This window comes from Cicer arietinum, chromosome 5 (assembly GCF_000331145.2).
Source record: "Cicer arietinum cultivar CDC Frontier isolate Library 1 chromosome 5, Cicar.CDCFrontier_v2.0, whole genome shotgun sequence".
Classification (NCBI taxonomy): domain Eukaryota; kingdom Viridiplantae; phylum Streptophyta; class Magnoliopsida; order Fabales; family Fabaceae; genus Cicer; species Cicer arietinum.
Genome location: NC_021164.2, coordinates 40,445,434 through 40,462,727, shown reverse-complemented (window position 1 = coordinate 40,462,727; position 17,294 = coordinate 40,445,434). Strand labels below are relative to the sequence as shown.

The window sequence follows — 17,294 nt, the reverse complement described above, 5'->3', positions numbered from 1 at the left end:
TTTAATTTTTCTAAAATTTAGTTTATAAAAAATTAACTAAAACTTAAATAATAATAAATAAATAAATAACAACAAATTTAAAAAATAATTATAGGTTTATTATCACTAATTTGAACTTTAATTTTACTAACAACTCTCCTTGAGTGACAAATATTTAACTTGCTTTAAAATCATCCTTACAATATTTTGCTATATAGATTATGATGGGAAATTCAACAACAAATAACAATAACAACTCTAACAGAGCAATATGCAGCAGATAATTAATTTCTCAAACTTGCAAGAATCTGTGAGGAGCAACAACAAATAATCACAGCAACTAAAATCACTACCACAAAGGATACAATAATTTTTAACGTGGAAAAACTTTCTCAATGTGAGAAGTAAACAACCACGGAACCAAGCCAGTAATAGAGCTCCACTATGATATAAATATGGGTACAAGAGAGTTTCAAATATGGCACAAATTCGTGCTCAGTAACCAGCCAAAAAACAGCAAGATAACCAGCACAACAATCAGCCAAAACAATGAGAAAACAAGCATGAAATTGAGAACAAAGTTCAGCAGAAAAACCAGGAAAAACTGCTACTGTCCGAGCTCAATTTCTCTCACCTCAGACCTCTGATCGACGATCCAACCGGTCCCATTGAAGTACCATGAGTCACGAACCTGTTGTCCAAATTTCAGCCCGATCTGACGGTGAACGAAGGAGAAACCATGAATCTAGTACAGCTGCTCTGTTTTACGCGAAAATGGGTTTTGCTCTTCCTCTCTCGCTTTTCTCTTTGCCTCACTCTCTGAATTCAGCTCTCTCTCTCCCACTAATCTGACCTCTCTCCACTTGGTTAAGTGAGACACATGGGCTTGCACATATTGGGCCTTTCTCCACATAGGAAGGGAGCCCAAAACCCAACATATCTCCCCCTCACAACTATGTGGAGGTGACCGCCAAACCGGCGATCTCACAACAAGTTTCAAACTTGCTTCTCGGTAATGCCTTGGTCATCATATCAGCACCATTATCATCTGTATGAACCTTGGCCAATTCCAACAACCCAGCATCCAAAGCATCACGTATCCAATGATACCTAACATCAATGTGCTTGGACCTAGAATGAAAGGTTGAATTCTTACCAAGATGAATTGCACCTTGACTATCACAAAATAGCAAGTACTTATCTTGAACAAAACCAAGCTCCTGCAAGAATTTCTTCAACCATAACAATTTCTTGCATGCTTCTGTAATGGCAATGAACTCTGCCTCAGTAGTGGACAATGCAACACATCTCTGCAATCTGGATTGCCATGCCACAGCTCCCCCTGCAAACTTAATCAAGTAGCCTGAAGTAGACTTTCTGGAATCAATGTCTCCAGCCATATCAGAATCAATATATCCCACAAGACTAGGCTTATCACTTCCAAAACAAAGCCTCAAACTTGTAGTACCACGAAGATACCTCAAAATCCATTTCACAGCATTCCAATGCTCTCTATCTGGATTAGACAGAAATCTACTAACTGTACCAACAGCATGTGCAATATCAGGCCTTGTACACACCATGCATACATTAAACTACCCACATCAGATGCATAAGGAACTCGTTGCATATCTGATTTTTCAGCTTCATTGGGAGGACTCTGACTAGTACTCAATTTAAAATGAGTAGCAAGAGGAGTACTTACAGCCTTAGCATATTCCATCTGGAACCTCTGTAACAGTCTTTCAACATAGTGTTCTTGTGACAGCCAAAGTTTCTTCTTGTTCCTGTCACGCATGATTCTTATACCAAGAATCTGCTTAGCAGCTCCCATGTCTTTCATGGCAAATGACTCGCCCAATTGCTTCTTCAACCTGTCAATCATGGAAATATTTTTCCCAACAATAAGCATGTCATCAACATACAATAACAAGATAATGAAATCATCATCAGCAAACTTTTTAACAAAGACACAGTGATCAGAAGTAGTCTTCCTGTAGCCTTGCTCACACATAACTGACTCAAACTTCTTGTACCACTGACGCGGGGCCTGCTTCAAACCATATAGACTCTTTCTGAGCCTACACACATAGTCTTCTTTGCCTTTAACAAGAAAACCATCAGGTTGCTTCATGTAAATCTCTTCCTCCAAATCACCATGAAGGAAAGCAGTTTTTACATCCATTTGCTCTACCTCCAAATCAAGAGTAGCAGCCAAACTCAACACAGTTCTAATGGATGACATCTTCACCACAAGAGAAAAAATCTCATTGAAATCAACACCCTTTCTCTGTCTGAAACCTCTCACAACTAATCTGGCTTTATATCTTGGAGATGTAGAATTGCTTTCTTGCTTCACTCTGAAGATCCACCTGTTTTCCAAAGCCTTCTTTCCCTTAGGTAGTTTCACCAAATCAAAAGTGTGATTATCATGCAAAGACTTCATTTCATCTTGCATAGCATCCAGCCACTTCTTCTTTTCATCACTCTCCATGGCTTCATCATAACATTCAAGTTCGCCTCCATCAGTCAAGGTAACATAGCCATTAGAAGGATACCTGGTGGATGGTTTCCTCTGCCTAGTAGACCTCCAAACTTGAGCTTGAGGTGGTTCAGGAGCATCACCAAGATTCTCATCTTGTGACATCTCATGTTCTTCTTCAGCATCATCATTAGGAACATCAAAATCATCTTCAAGCTTTTGATCACCAACATCACCATGTTGCTCATCATTCTGAAAATTATTTTCAGCAGTATCCAGATCATGTATAGGCATCCGAACTGGATCAACATCAAACAAACCATTATCAATCTCAGGTGTAGTCTTCTCCATCTTATCAATGTCTTCAATGGTTTGGTCTTCCATGAACTTCACATCACGGCTTCTAACGGCTTTCTTCTCAACTGGATCATACAGCTTGTAGCCAAATTCATCCTGACCATAATCGATAAAGATGCATTGTCTTGTCTTCACATCCAACTTGGACCTCTCATCCTTTGGAACATGCACATATGCTTTGCAACCGAAGACACGCAAATGATCATACCTGACATTCTTGCCAAACCAAATCTTGTCTGGCACCTCAGCATTCAAAGCCACTGCAGGACTCAAATTAATAACATGCACTGCCGTGTACAATGCTTCACCCCAAAAATGCTTAGCAACTTTGCTTCAGAAAGCATACACCTAACTCTTTCAATCAATGTCCTGTTCATTCTCTCTGCTAAACCATTCAGCCGAGGAGTTTTAGGAGGAGTCTTTTCATGTCTGATATCGTGCTGCTTGCAATAAACATCAAATGGTCCACAATACTCACCACCATTGTCAGTACGAATGCATTTCAACTTCTTGCCTGACTGTCTCTCCACCATAACATGGAACTCTTTGAATTTCTCCAGAACTTGGTCTTTTGTCTTCAAAGCATAGACCCAAAGCTTTCTGGAACAATCATCAATAAAAGTAACAAAGTAAAGTGCACCACTAATTGACTTTACCTTCAACGGGCCACAAACATCAGAATGCACCAATTCAAGCAACTCTGACTTCCTTGAGGAAGGATGTTTCTTGAAGGATACTCTAGTCTGCTTATCAGCCATGCAATGAGAATATTTCTCCAACTCTGCACTCTTTAATCCCGGAAGTACATCATTTTTAGCTAAACAATTCAGCCCCTTTTCACTGATATGACTAAGCCTGCGGTGCCACAAAAAAGCCTCCATATCCATGGCATTCAAACTGTCTTTAGCAACCAATGCTTTAGTCCAATACAGTTTATTAATTTTCTCCCCTCTGGCCACAACTAAGTTACCTCTGGTGAGTTTCCATTTTCCTGAACCAAAGTGATTATCATAACCACCATCATCAAGCATCTGCACAGAGATCAAATTAAAGCGAACATCTGGAGCATGTTTGACTCCTCTAAGCAACAACTGCACTCCCATGTTGGTCTGCAAACAAACATCACCAATACCAACTACCTTGGACACACCATCATTACCCATCTTCAACACTCCAAAGTCACCAGAAGTGTAAGATGTGAAGAACTCCTTCCTTGGTGTAACATGCAGTGTAGCACCACTATCAATAATCCACATGCTCTCATCTGATACAAGATTGACTGAGTCATAGTCACGGAGAATAATCAGATCATCACAAGTAGCAGTAGTAACACGGTCATCATCATCATGATTCTTATCTCTCTGCTTACTGTTATTGTTTTTGCTCTCCCTTTTCCATATGAAACAGTTCCTCTGTATGTGCCCCATTTTGTGACAATAATTGCACTCCACATTCTTGTATCTGGACTTGGACTTACTTCTGTTGTTCTCTCTACTCGCACTTCTGTTATTATGTCTATTCCCTTTCGGTTCCTTTCTTTGACTTCGGCCCCTGTTCTCAGTGACAAGTACCTCAGAATGAGATGAAGTACCTCGTGCCTTCCTTCTCATCTCCTCATTAAGAACACTTCCCTTTACACTTTGCAAAGAGACAACACCATCAGAAGCTGAGTTTGTAATTGAAACCCGAAAAGTTTCCCAAGAATCTGGTAGAGTATTCAGTAGCCATAGTCCCAACACTTCATCATCAAATTTGATACCCATACCTGACAATTGATCTAGGAGCCCTTGAAAATCATTTAAATGATCTGAAATAGAAGTCCCCTCCTTGTACCTCAAATTCATCAAGGAGTTCAACAAATACAACTTATTATTCCCTGATTTAGAAGCATACAAAGATTCAATCTTCTTCCACAAGGATCTTGCATGTTCCTCATTAGCAATGTGATTATAAACATTGTCTTCTACATATTGCCGAATAAAACCACAGACCTGCTGATGTTCAAAGCTCCAATCCTCATCAGTCTTGGATTCTGGCTTCTCAGTAGCAAACACAGGAAGATGCAAATTCTTCACAAATAACAGATCCTTCATTTTTCCCTTCCATAAGTGATAATTAGTGCCATTCAAACAAATCATTCTATTTGTATTTGCCTCCATCATTCAAACAAGTCAAACAGCCCCTTAACCAAAGAGCTCTGATGCCACTCTGATGGGAAATTCAACAACAAATATAATAACAACTCTAACAGAGCAATATGCAGCGGATGTTCAAAACTCCAATCCTCATCAGTCTTGGATTCTGGCTTCTCACTAGCAAACACAGGAAGATGCAAATTCTTCACAAATAACAGATCCTTCATTTTTCCCTTCCATAAGTGATAATTAGTGCCACTCAAACAAATCATTCTATTTGTATTTTCCTCCATCATTCAAACAAGTCAAACAGTCCCTTAACCAAAGAGCTCTGATGCCACTCTGATGGGAAATTCAACAACAAATAACAATAACAACTCTAACAGAGCAGTATGCACCGGATAATCAATTTCCCAAACTTGCAAGAATCTGTGAGGAGCAACAACAAATAATCACAACAACTAAAATCACTACCACAAAGGACACAATAATTTTTAACGTGAAAAAACCTTCTCAATGTGAGAAGTAAACAACCACAGAACCAAGCCAGTAATAGAGCTCCACTATGATCAAAATATGGGTACAAGAGAGTTTCAAATATGGCACAAATTCATGCTCAGTAAACAGCCAAAAAACAGCAAGGTAACCAGCACAACAATCAGCTAAAACAATGAGAAAACAAGCATGAAATTGAAAACAAAGTTCAGCAGAAAAAACAGGAAAAACTGCTACTGTCCGAGCTCAATTTCTCCCGCCTCAGACCTCTGATCGACGATCCAACCGGTCAGCTTGAAGTACCATGAGTCATGAACCTACTGCCCAAATTGCAGCCCGATCCGACGGTGAACGAAGGAGAAATCGCGAATCTAGTTCAGTTGCTCTGTTTTATGCGAAAATGGGTTTTGCTCTTCCTCTCTCACTTTTCTCTTTGCCTCACTCTCTGAATTCAGCTCTCTCTCTCCCACTAATCTGACCTCTCTCCACTTGGTTAAGTGAGACACATGGGCTTGCACATATTGGGCCTTTCTCCACATAGGAAGGGAGCCCAAAACCCAACAGATTATTTCCTTAAAAGGAATTTGGCTTTTTTTTATTATTGATATTCTTTCAAAGCAAAATTGTCTAACTATCTCTCCTTTTTTTTAAATCCAATGAGATTTTATCTCATCCTTCTTATTTGATGTTCTTCACAAATTAGAAGTGAGATACCGATATATGTATTATCTTTGGAGATTCACTATACTTTTGAGATGATTATAGCTTTACTCCAAATATGATAATTTGTGATGTTTTATTATAATATCCTAAATTTTGTAATAATATGTTGCTATTTTGACTTTCGTAACGAGTGTCGTCGTAGCTATTTGAATTATTAGACTATAAAATTATACATTATACTTTAAATAAATAATATAAGATAATACATTAGGAGATTTAATTTGACTTCAATTATTGGTGTCGTTTGTTTTGGTTAAAGTCTTTTATTATTTAACGATTAACAATTTCATTTCTATGTTTTACTATTTTTGTATGATTGGGGTTATAATTTTCTCTTTTGAAATGTAAACTTTATTTTGTGGTTTTTCCAACTACATTTTTTCGAGTCCAATTTTAATCTAAAAAAATTCTTAAAGAATTGAATTTTGAATTTAATGAATAAATTCTTAACGAGTCAAATCAAAGTTAAGAGAAGTTAGATTTGACCCTGTGTGTATGTATCAAAATAAGTCAATTATTGACATTATTAGCATTGCCGTAAGTGGACAGCAAGTTGAACACGTGTGTGGATTTTGTTATTTTTCAACCAATTATGATGGATCACTATTTAAATATATTTTGTTCAAAAATTTGAATTGAATTTTCAGAAAGTACTTTGAATTGAATATTCATACATAAAAGCAAGTGGGTTTTTGGTCTTGGACAATTTTTTCTTAAACAGCTAATCTAATTATTAATCTTTTAGTCAAGAAGTTTAATCGTTAAATTAACATACTTTAAAATTGGAGAAATAAAAAATCTCGAACTTTGAATAGAATACATTTTGATGTACTTATAACAACCGACAAAACACTACTTATAAGACAATGTAATTAGTATTCTTGTGTAAATTTTGGTAATGTAGACAAATTAAACAACGTGAAAGTAGCTTGAATATAAGTTCCATTCTGAATGTTTTTCTTTTGAAAATATTATTATTACTTTTGACAAGATTGAAAATTAATAAGATGCGTTGTTTTTTACAACAATTTATAGATAATAAGGTATAAAAAAAATCTAGCAAAAAACAGTTAGTTAAAAATATATTTGAAAAAATTTAAAGTTAAAATAAAAATACTTAATTAATAAATGTATAATGACCTAAAAAAACATATATTTTTCAGTACTATTTCTTGTGTTTCAAAATAACTAAATAACGTACTGTTGCATTTGAACATTAAATTATCTTTACCTTTTCACTTAATTATATTATATTTATTAGTTATTGATGTATTGTATTTATGATAATAATTTAGATATTACACACATAACTTAATTGTAGAAATTACCCGTAATAACATGGTACCAATTAAAAGTGGACAGTTCAAATCAACTATCTCTCATATTTTTAAAATTATTTTATAAATTTTACAAATAGTTTATGTTATATTTTACCTCGATCTTTAGTATTTTTAACTAAAAGAAATTTCATATGTCATGGTACGAACTAAGGATCATTTACTAACTTATATTAAATACCATAGAAGATTTTGGTTCGACACAAAAAAAATAATAATATGAATCATAGTGTGAATTAGGGTTTAGATATAAATCATAATCGCTCACACTATCTAATTCATAATTGCTTGTTTCCAAAACAAGGTGAAAGAACACATTCTAAAATACAAGTTATGCTATAGAATTATTAAAAAAAATTATGTAACAAGATATGAGAGTAAGCTACCAAAATTAAAAATTAGTTTAATTTGTGATGTAAATGAAATTGGAATTATCATTCAACAAAGCAACCAATAATTGAATGGTGGCACACTCTATCTATTATTTCTTGAGCTACTGGGGCTTGAAATTTTTACAATAAATTTAATCCTTATTAAAAAAATTTAAATTTTTATGAGAGAATGTTTATAATGTCCTAAATATATTTGGAAAAAAACATTTAAAAACTAAAATCTCTCACACGAGTTGACTTAACAAAAGAGGTTAAAACACAAATTATATAAAGACTAAATAAATATATAATAAAAGGTTTAATTAATCTACAAATCTTTGAACTATTTAGAATTTTTATATAGGTCCTAACTAAAAAAATTGTAATTAGGTCCTTCAACTATTTTATATTTTAAATTAGGTTTTCTATTAAAGATATATTAGTCAATAGTTAGTCAATACAGCATATATATATATAAATAGGTTCTTAAACTAATTTGTACGTAGTGTGTAAATAGGTCCCTTAATTTAAAGATATGAACGTTTTTTTTAAAGATAAACATATGAAAGTTGATTTATTATTAATATATATATATATATATATATATATATATAGTTTATTATTATCATTTTTATTATAAATATAACTTTAAAATAGAAAATAAATTGAAAATTAAAGTCACAACTAAACCAAATTATAAATGTCAACAAATCAGATTATTTAAATATTTATTGTAGTGTATATAATATAATTATTTTAAAATTTATATATTTATTTTCATAGTTATAATAATTTAATTAATTTTTAGAAAATGGCACTCGTGATCTTTATATAATATCTAAAACAAATTTGGAGTCCCAAAATTAAGAGAATTTTGTATTATGAATAAAAGTAAACCCTAAACCCTCAAAACCATCTCCTCTCAAAGCTCTTCATTCTTTCAATTTATTTCTTCCATTTTTTTTTAAGTTCTTCTTTCCCCTCCATTTCAAACTTGCAAAAAAGCCTTAGGTCTCGTTCAAGGTGTTTGTGAGTTTTCAATTTTTTATTTTTAAAAGTTAATTTCAAAATTAAAACTTGTTTTGATAAAATGAGATTAAATTAATCTTTTACTTAATTTCAAAATAATTTTTTCATACAACTAAAAAAAAACAAATTTTATAATTTATATTTTAAAATTAACATATCACCATGGATAAACATGACTTTAACCACTTTAACCACCATCAACGATAATAAAATATGAGAAAGACAAAATCAGCCCAAGTCTTGTCCTGTTGCCTAAGAAGCTGGATCATTTGACTTTAACGCGCTATCGGTAGCCTGAATTTCAATCAATGGCGTAGTCCTTCAGATAAATCCAGTGCACGAGATCATGTTACGTGTTCAACATTTTATTTTGAAAAAAAAAAGCATTCATACTAGTTCCGGGAAGAGTCGAAACACAAGTCACCCAACACCGGAAGATTGTCGTTGATTTGTGTCGCGTCGTGGACTCGCCACCTGCCGTCAATCAGCCACCCGTCGTCGACCTACAGTTCGCTGTTCCGTGTCCTCTATTTTTTGTAACATGGGCCAAATCAATAACAATGAGTCTGAAACACATATTTATAGTAATCATTTGAAGCATAATATATAATAATTAATAGTTTAAGGCTTTAAGCAGATTTGCACAACTTGCTTCAATTTTAACAAAGCTCTATTTTTCTCTTGGTTTAACTTCTGTTCACTCTAATTATGCATTAATCATGTTTTTCCGAAGTGGTCCATTTCATTAATGCCAAGACATTAAGAATGAGTAGGTGTTTGAGATTGAAGGGATATGCTCCAACAACTTGGTAGATTAGAAAACATTACCGCTATAAAACATGTTATTTTTTATTTTGAAAAAAAGAGAGAATACAAAGTTGGCCACGTGGCATATTTTGAAGTATTAGATTGATCTGATGGAAGAGAATGAACGAAACTCAGCGTACAGTTCCCGTGGAGAAATTAGACAATCCGTTTCCGTTGCGGACCTACCACGAAGGATGTGTATGTTGCTCAGTCTTTGTTTGGCCCAAACAAAAAAACGGAGTAATCTTGGAGTACAAGAGTCAAACCCGTGCGTGTCACTCTTTCGTCGAACCGGTCAGAAATGGCGGCTCGACCGATCTTTTTGTCACCAAATCTAAAATGTCCTTATGACTCTTGGCTTCTTCTGTTCCCTTCCCTGTCGGTCAAACATTTTTGTCAATAAAAAAATCGCCCAAATTTCAAATACATAACATAAGTGATTTGACATTATAACCCAACGACACGGCGTCGTTCATTTTTCAAATTAATTTAATTTACTTTATGTAAAATATATTTTTAACTTTTATAAATTTAAAAATTTTAAATTTAATTTCTGTAAAATAAAAATACAAATTTTAATTTTTTATAAAATTATTTTACGAGCAAATGTAATCCCTATTAAAAGCAAACATATTTCATTGTTTTTTTTTGTTTTTCAAATGATTTTTTTTAAATATGTTTATAATATTATAAAATTTATCCACATAAATTTAAATTTTTTCAATTTATAAATAATTATATATGAAATTTTTAAAAGTAAAAAATTTAAGATAAAATTAAAAATAAAATTTTGAACTCTTTTTTTGTATAAACTTTTTAAATTGTCGTAAACAAGTATGTAAAAAATCTTTAAAAACTATATGTTGGCTTAATAATATGAACGTAAAATTATATTTTTCTTTTACAAGAGTTAAACGTAAAAAGTTGAGATTTATAAGGATTAAACATATGTTTAATATTTTTAATTTTAAAACAATGTTACTACTTATTCTTAATTATAAGTAATCTTTGAAAAAATAACTTGTCTCTAAACGAAGATAACATTTCAAATTATTAAGTATATTTTCTTTTTCAAACATACTGCTCCTTCCATCTCGGAATGAGTGTCGCTTTAGAAAAAAAAAAATTTTAAAAGAATGTCATTCACAATTTTCAAAGTAACTTTAATTAAATTTTTTTATATTACCTTTAAATGATCAATATATATATATATATATATCTCACAATGAGTGTCACTTTAACAAAAAAAATATTGTCTCAAAATAAACGTCATTCACAATTTTCAATGCAACTTTAATTATTTTTTTCCTATATTATCCTTCAATGATTACTATATGCACAACTTCAAAATATTATTTTGATAATAGTAAAAAACCCATCAATAGTTAAGATGGGTAGTTTGATAAAATAATTTATCTTTTTTTCTTAATTATTAAATTTCTTAATATGTATGCAAAAACTTTAACCGACACTCATTAAGAGAGGGAGGAAGTACTGATTTATTTTGAAAAATAAAAACTCAAATTGAATACATTCATGTATAAAAAATAATTTAATAACACAAAAATTGATACATTAAATTTATTACTTCTTTGAATGGAAAAAATCATTGAAGACTTATAAGTAGGAATAAAAATTTTAATAAGCATTTTAGGAACATGTTAAGGAAACTACTCTCAATAGAAATAATATTACACGACCTACCTTAAAGGACACTTATTTTAAAACGAAATAAATATACAATTAATTTTACTGTTTGATTGAAAAGTGAATTTTAAATACTATATATTAGTGAGATAAATCATATATTTTTTTTACAAAAGAACTCATATACTTAATACTAAAATTTTGATAAATATGTGGTGTGTAACTCGTAAAACCTTTGATCTAACAAGTCTTAGACTAGTTTGTTCATCTATTATTTATATTAACTAATATTTATCAAGCAAAGAATAATAAATGTCTTTGAAGCTGACAAGTACTCTTAGGATATTTAAAATTCAAATATAAAAAATATTAAAAGTTGTATAATTTAAATTTTAAAATTATAAAAAATAAATTTTTTTACTCAAAATTTATTATTTATTTCTTTTTTGATTTCTTAATAAGTGTGCCACTCGTTAACACGAACCTATTTATTAATGTGTAGAAAAATGTTGGAGAGTCATTTAGAAAAGGATGACCAACAAATAAAAACAACAACAATCGTTCGTGTTCATTTGTTCACTCTATTCATTAAAATAAGCTTCTATGACATCACAGCAAAGAAAATGGAATAAAAAAGAAAGACATAAAATCAATCCATTCGCAGTTCAATTTTTTGGGTCTAATTCAACAAACATCATCTCAATGGCTTCGACTTTATCATAAAAAATATTCACTTTCAGCTCTTTTTCTTTATTCTTGGCTTACCATCAATTATAGGACTTATGATCATAGAAGGAAAACAAACAGAACAAGTGAAGGATCATTAATGTCAGAACAGAAAATTGATTCATGGAGCTACATGTTGATCTGTTTTTTGATCCTTTTCTCAGGTACCAGTCAAAACTCCACAACCCTTTTCTTTTTTCTCTTATGTTGTCTCAAAGTCCTTTTTGTGTTTAATATTCAGAATCTCATGTAATAGTTATAAGTTTCTTAATGATGAGATAACATCATAATTTCTATAGTGTACCTTAAAAATCAATTCTTCATTAGCAAGTATTAACTAGTCACAAAAATCCTCTCCAACCTCTCCTGCCAAATCTCAACCGTTGGATTAATCTATCAAATATACTCTCAACTATTAGATTAATTCAACGACCAAGATTTGCCTGTCTGTCAGAGAAACTATAAATAATCCAAGTTGGTTAATTTGGTGGTATGTTCTTAGATTCTCTCAATAGTTTTTTTGTGTGTTTTTGTTTTTATTTATATAATAATAACACATGGTTTTAGTTTTCCTAGGTTGACACTATTTTGTAACATATGGGGTACTAATATATAGTGTCTCTGTACAAAGTAGTATAAAGAAAAAAGTACATGCATATAATATTTGCATAAAGAGGGAATATATAATATGGTTTTTTAAATTTGTGTTGATTTTATTTGACAGGTAAAGTAGTTATTGGAGATTCATTGGAAACAGACAAACAAGTATTGTTGAAGTTGAAATCCTATTTGGAAAATCAAACATTTGCAAATAGAGGAGAGTATATAAGATGGAACAACAACAACAATAATTCAAATCCATGTGAGTGGTCAGGAATATCTTGCAGCTTAATCAAAGGTAAAAAATGGAGGGTTGTGAGTGTAGACATCTCAGCAAGTGAAATATCAGGTAAAATGTTTCAGAATTTCTCTCAGCTTAGTGAACTCACATACCTTGATGTCTCTTTGAACACTCTCTCAGGTGAGATTCCTGAAGATTTAAGTAACTGTCATAAGCTTGTGTATCTAAATTTATCTCATAATATTCTTGAAGGAGAGATGAATTTGATTGGTTTGAAAAAGTTGCAAACATTGGATTTATCTATGAATAGAATTCAAGGGGAGATTGAGTTGAATTTTGTTGATAATTGTGATAGTTTGGTTACTTTGAATGTTTCAGATAATCATTTTTTTGGTAAGATTGATAAGTGTTTTGATAAGTGTCTAAAATTGAAGTACTTGGATTTGAGCACAAATAATCTAAGTGGTGGAATTTGGAATGGAATTTCAAGGTTGAAACAGTTTTCCATTTCTGAGAATCATCTTAGTGGGATTGTTCCTTCACAAGCTTTTTTAAAGAATTGTAGTCTTGAAAAATTGGATATTTCAGTTAATGGATTTGTTGGTAAACCACCTAAGGAGGTTGCAAATTGCAAGAATTTGAAGATTCTCAATCTTTCTAGTAACAATTTTAGTGAGGAAATACCTCATGAAATTGGTTCAATTTCTGGTCTACAATCATTGTTCTTGCAAAATAACAGTTTCTCAAGAGATATTCCAGATACACTTTTGAATTTGAACAATTTGTTTATCTTGGATTTGAGCAGGAACAAATTTGGTGGTGAGGTACAAGAGATATTTGGTAAATTCAAGCAATTGAAGATTCTTCTGTTGCATGCAAATTCTTACACTAAAGGGTTGAATACATCAGGAATATTTTCATTGAGTAACCTTACAAGATTAGATTTAAGCTTCAACAACTTTTCAGGTCAATTACCTGTTGAAATTTCTCAAATGACTGGTCTCACATTCTTAACATTAGGCAACAATCTATTCAATGGAACTATTCCATTTGAATTAGGAAAGTTGATTAATTTGCAAGGACTTGACCTTGGTTTCAATAGTTTTATTGGAAAAATACCACCAAATTTTGGAAACTTGAACTCTCTCTTGTGGTTAATGCTAGCTGATAACTCATTAACAGGTGAAATTCCAAAAGAGTTAGGTAACTGTTCAAGTTTGTTATGGTTGAACCTTGCAAACAACAAACTCACTGGAAAGTTTCCTTCTGAATTGACCAAAATTGGAAGAAATGCTATGAAAACATTTGAATCAAATAGAAAAAATACCTATGGTGTTATTGCGGGAAATAGCGAATGTTTATCGATGAAAAGATGGATACCTGCTGATTACCCTCCATTTAGTTTTGTGTATAGTATCTTAACAAGGAAAAATTGTAGAACACTTTGGGATAGATTGCTTAAAGGATATGGAATTTTTCCTATGTGTACATTTGATCCTTCTACTAAATCATCTCATAAATTTGGTTATGTTCAATTAAGTGGTAATCAAATTAGTGGTGAAATTCCTTCAGAAATTGGTAGCATGATGAATTTCAGTATGTTACATTTAGGTGACAACAAATTCATTGGAAAATTTCCACTTGAGATTAGTGGTTTACCACTTATAGTATTGAACATGACTAGGAACAAATTTTCAGGTGAAATTCCAAGTGAAATTGGTAACATGAAGTGTATGCAGAATCTTGATTTATCTTGGAACAATTTCTCAGGTGAATTTCCAACAAGTTTGGTTAATTTGGATGAACTTAGCAGGTTCAACATTTCATATAATCCTTTATTATCTGGTAAAGTACCACCAAGTGGACACTTGCTTACTTTTGACAAAGATTCCTATGTTGGTGACAATCTTTTAGACTTTCCAAAATTCTTTGATAACACTTTAGATCAAAGAAATAAAACTTTTCACAACAAACACATGAAAAAATCCACAATATGGTATCTTTGTGTTGCTTTGACACTTTCTATTTTAGTCTCTGGACTTCTCTTTCTAACAGTTTATTTCTTAGTGAAAAGTCCATCTTTGGAAAAAAGAAAAAACCAAGGGCATGATGATTCTGTCAAGATATTCAACTTGATCAACAACACAATTTTCACACATGCTGACATATTGAAAGCAACAGGAAACTTCAAAGAGGAAAGAATCATAGGAAAAGGAGGATTCGGAACGGTCTACAAGGGAGTTTTTCCTGATGGAAGAGAAGTGGCAATTAAGAAGCTACAAAGGGAAGAAGGAATGGAAGGCGAAAAAGAATTTCGTGCCGAAATGAAAGTCCTTGTTAGTGGTCAAGAATTTGGTTGGCCACATCCAAACCTTGTTACACTTTATGGTTGGTGTCTATATGGTTCACAAAGAATACTGGTTTATGAGTACATAGGAGGTGGAAATTTAGAAGAACTAGTGACTGATACAACAAATTTCAAGTATATAAGGCGGTTAGAAGTTGCGATCGATGTTGCTAAAGCATTAGTTTATCTACACCATGAATGTTACCCTCCAATTGTACATAGAGATGTGAAGGCTAGTAATGTTTTGCTAGATAAAGATGGTAAAGCTAAAGTAACTGATTTTGGACTTGCTAGAGTTTTTGATGTTGGAGATACTCATGTTAGTACAATTGTGGCTGGAACTGTTGGATATGTTGCGCCGGAATATGGACAAACATGGCGCGCTACGACGAAAGGTGATGTGTATAGTTTTGGTGTGTTGATTATGGAGTTAGCAACTGGGAGAAGAGCTGTGGATGGAAGTGAAGAATGTTTGGTTGAATGTGTTAGTAGAAAAGGATTGAATTATTTTGGATTAGTTGGTGATGCAAAGGAGATGTTTGAGTTGCTTCAAGTTGGTGTGAAGTGCACAAATGATTCACCACAAGAAAGGCCTAATATGAAAGAGGTTCTAGCTATGTTGATTAAGATATATAACTCTTATACTAATTTGAATTATGGACACTTTGTTTAGATTGTGTTTGTTTCAACTAAATGTGCTTTTAAGTGCATGGTCATTGTATTTCCACATACGTTGTTAGTATATTTTTTATTGTTAGGAAACTAGATGAAGTTGTTTTCATTTTTATTTTTTGTATATAAAAATGTTGATACTAGTGTAAGATGCAATACAATATTTTATAGAACAAAACATGTGATGCATAGTTGAATTGATTCTTGTGTAAAGGAACTTCATTATTCATGCTGAAGAAGGAGATGTGCTGTCATAATTTGACTTTTGTTTTAGTATAACCCCTTTCAAGGAAGAGCACTTATATATATTTTTTTCCATTATTTTTTTTTTTTCTTATCACATCACCAATATATTATTCTCTATATGTCATAGAAATGTATGGTGTCTATAACTAATTTTTCTTTAGTGAATAATCAACACGTTCCATTGTTCAGTTTGTGGTATATATATGGGAAAATGTGACAATTACAATTAGCAAATAAAAAATATTCATAATTTTAATTATAAAAATTATTCTGAATAAAGACAAATACTTTTAATGATTCAATTATTATGATTAACAGACAATATAAAAAGTTTTTATATTAATAATATATATAAATTAATTTTATTAGAGGAATTTTAAAAATTTGTTATTGTAGTATATGATACTTTAATAACATAAATAGTAAGTATAATGAAAAAAAAAAGATTATATTTATCATAAAAAAAAATGATTATTGCTCAAATAACTATCAAACATGGATCAAACTAATTTTTATGTACTTTTATATTAGTTAGTGACAGCAAAGTATATTTGAAAAATTATTTGACCCTTAATATAAGACTCTAAGAAATTAATATTAATTACTAATAATTTCAAAACACATCACATATTAATATTAATTACTAATTTATCTTAAAAAATAAAAAGTTAAATTAAATACACATTAATGTATAAAAGATATTTTAAGAACACCTATATATAAAATTGACATTAAATTCACTACCAATTTTCCTTAATACATATGTAAGAAAAGAAAAGCAATAAAGACAACACTCACAAAATTAGTATTACATTAATAATATCCATTAAATGAGAGTTAAATTAAAATTACAGTTGAAATAAGATTTATTACAATTTTATGAGTTAATTATAATAAAATTTATTATCTTATTTATTGAATATTACGGGTATTATCAAAATTAGTATAATACAAGACATATAACTTACAAATATTTGCATTCGTTAATTTAGTTAAGATTTATTAATAAAATACTAATTTTTGAATTTGAAAGAATTTCAAATATTCATGAAATGAAATGTGTAGATGGAAATGAACTCCTTACTTTCAAAGTTTTCCTT

At 31.4% G+C, this 17,294-nt stretch overlaps 1 protein-coding gene across 2 annotated transcripts; it reads left to right on the top strand.

Annotated features, from left to right (window-relative positions):
* Window positions 1-11,873: 11,873 nt before the first annotated feature.
* Window positions 11,874-16,149, top strand: LOC101504173 (probable LRR receptor-like serine/threonine-protein kinase At1g74360). 2 transcript variants are annotated; one of them, XM_073369183.1, is made up of 3 exons: window positions 11,874-12,252; window positions 12,813-14,699; window positions 14,997-16,149. In XM_073369183.1, exons 1-3 carry the CDS (start codon window positions 12,189-12,191, stop codon window positions 15,947-15,949), a joined length of 2,904 nt encoding a protein of 967 aa, XP_073225284.1. In that variant the 5' UTR covers window positions 11,874-12,188; the 3' UTR covers window positions 15,950-16,149. The 2 variants fall into 2 exon arrangements, with proteins under 2 accessions (XP_073225284.1, XP_004499515.1); XM_004499458.4 differs by having other exon boundaries at window positions 12,813-16,149.
* Window positions 16,150-17,294: the final 1,145 nt, after the last annotated feature.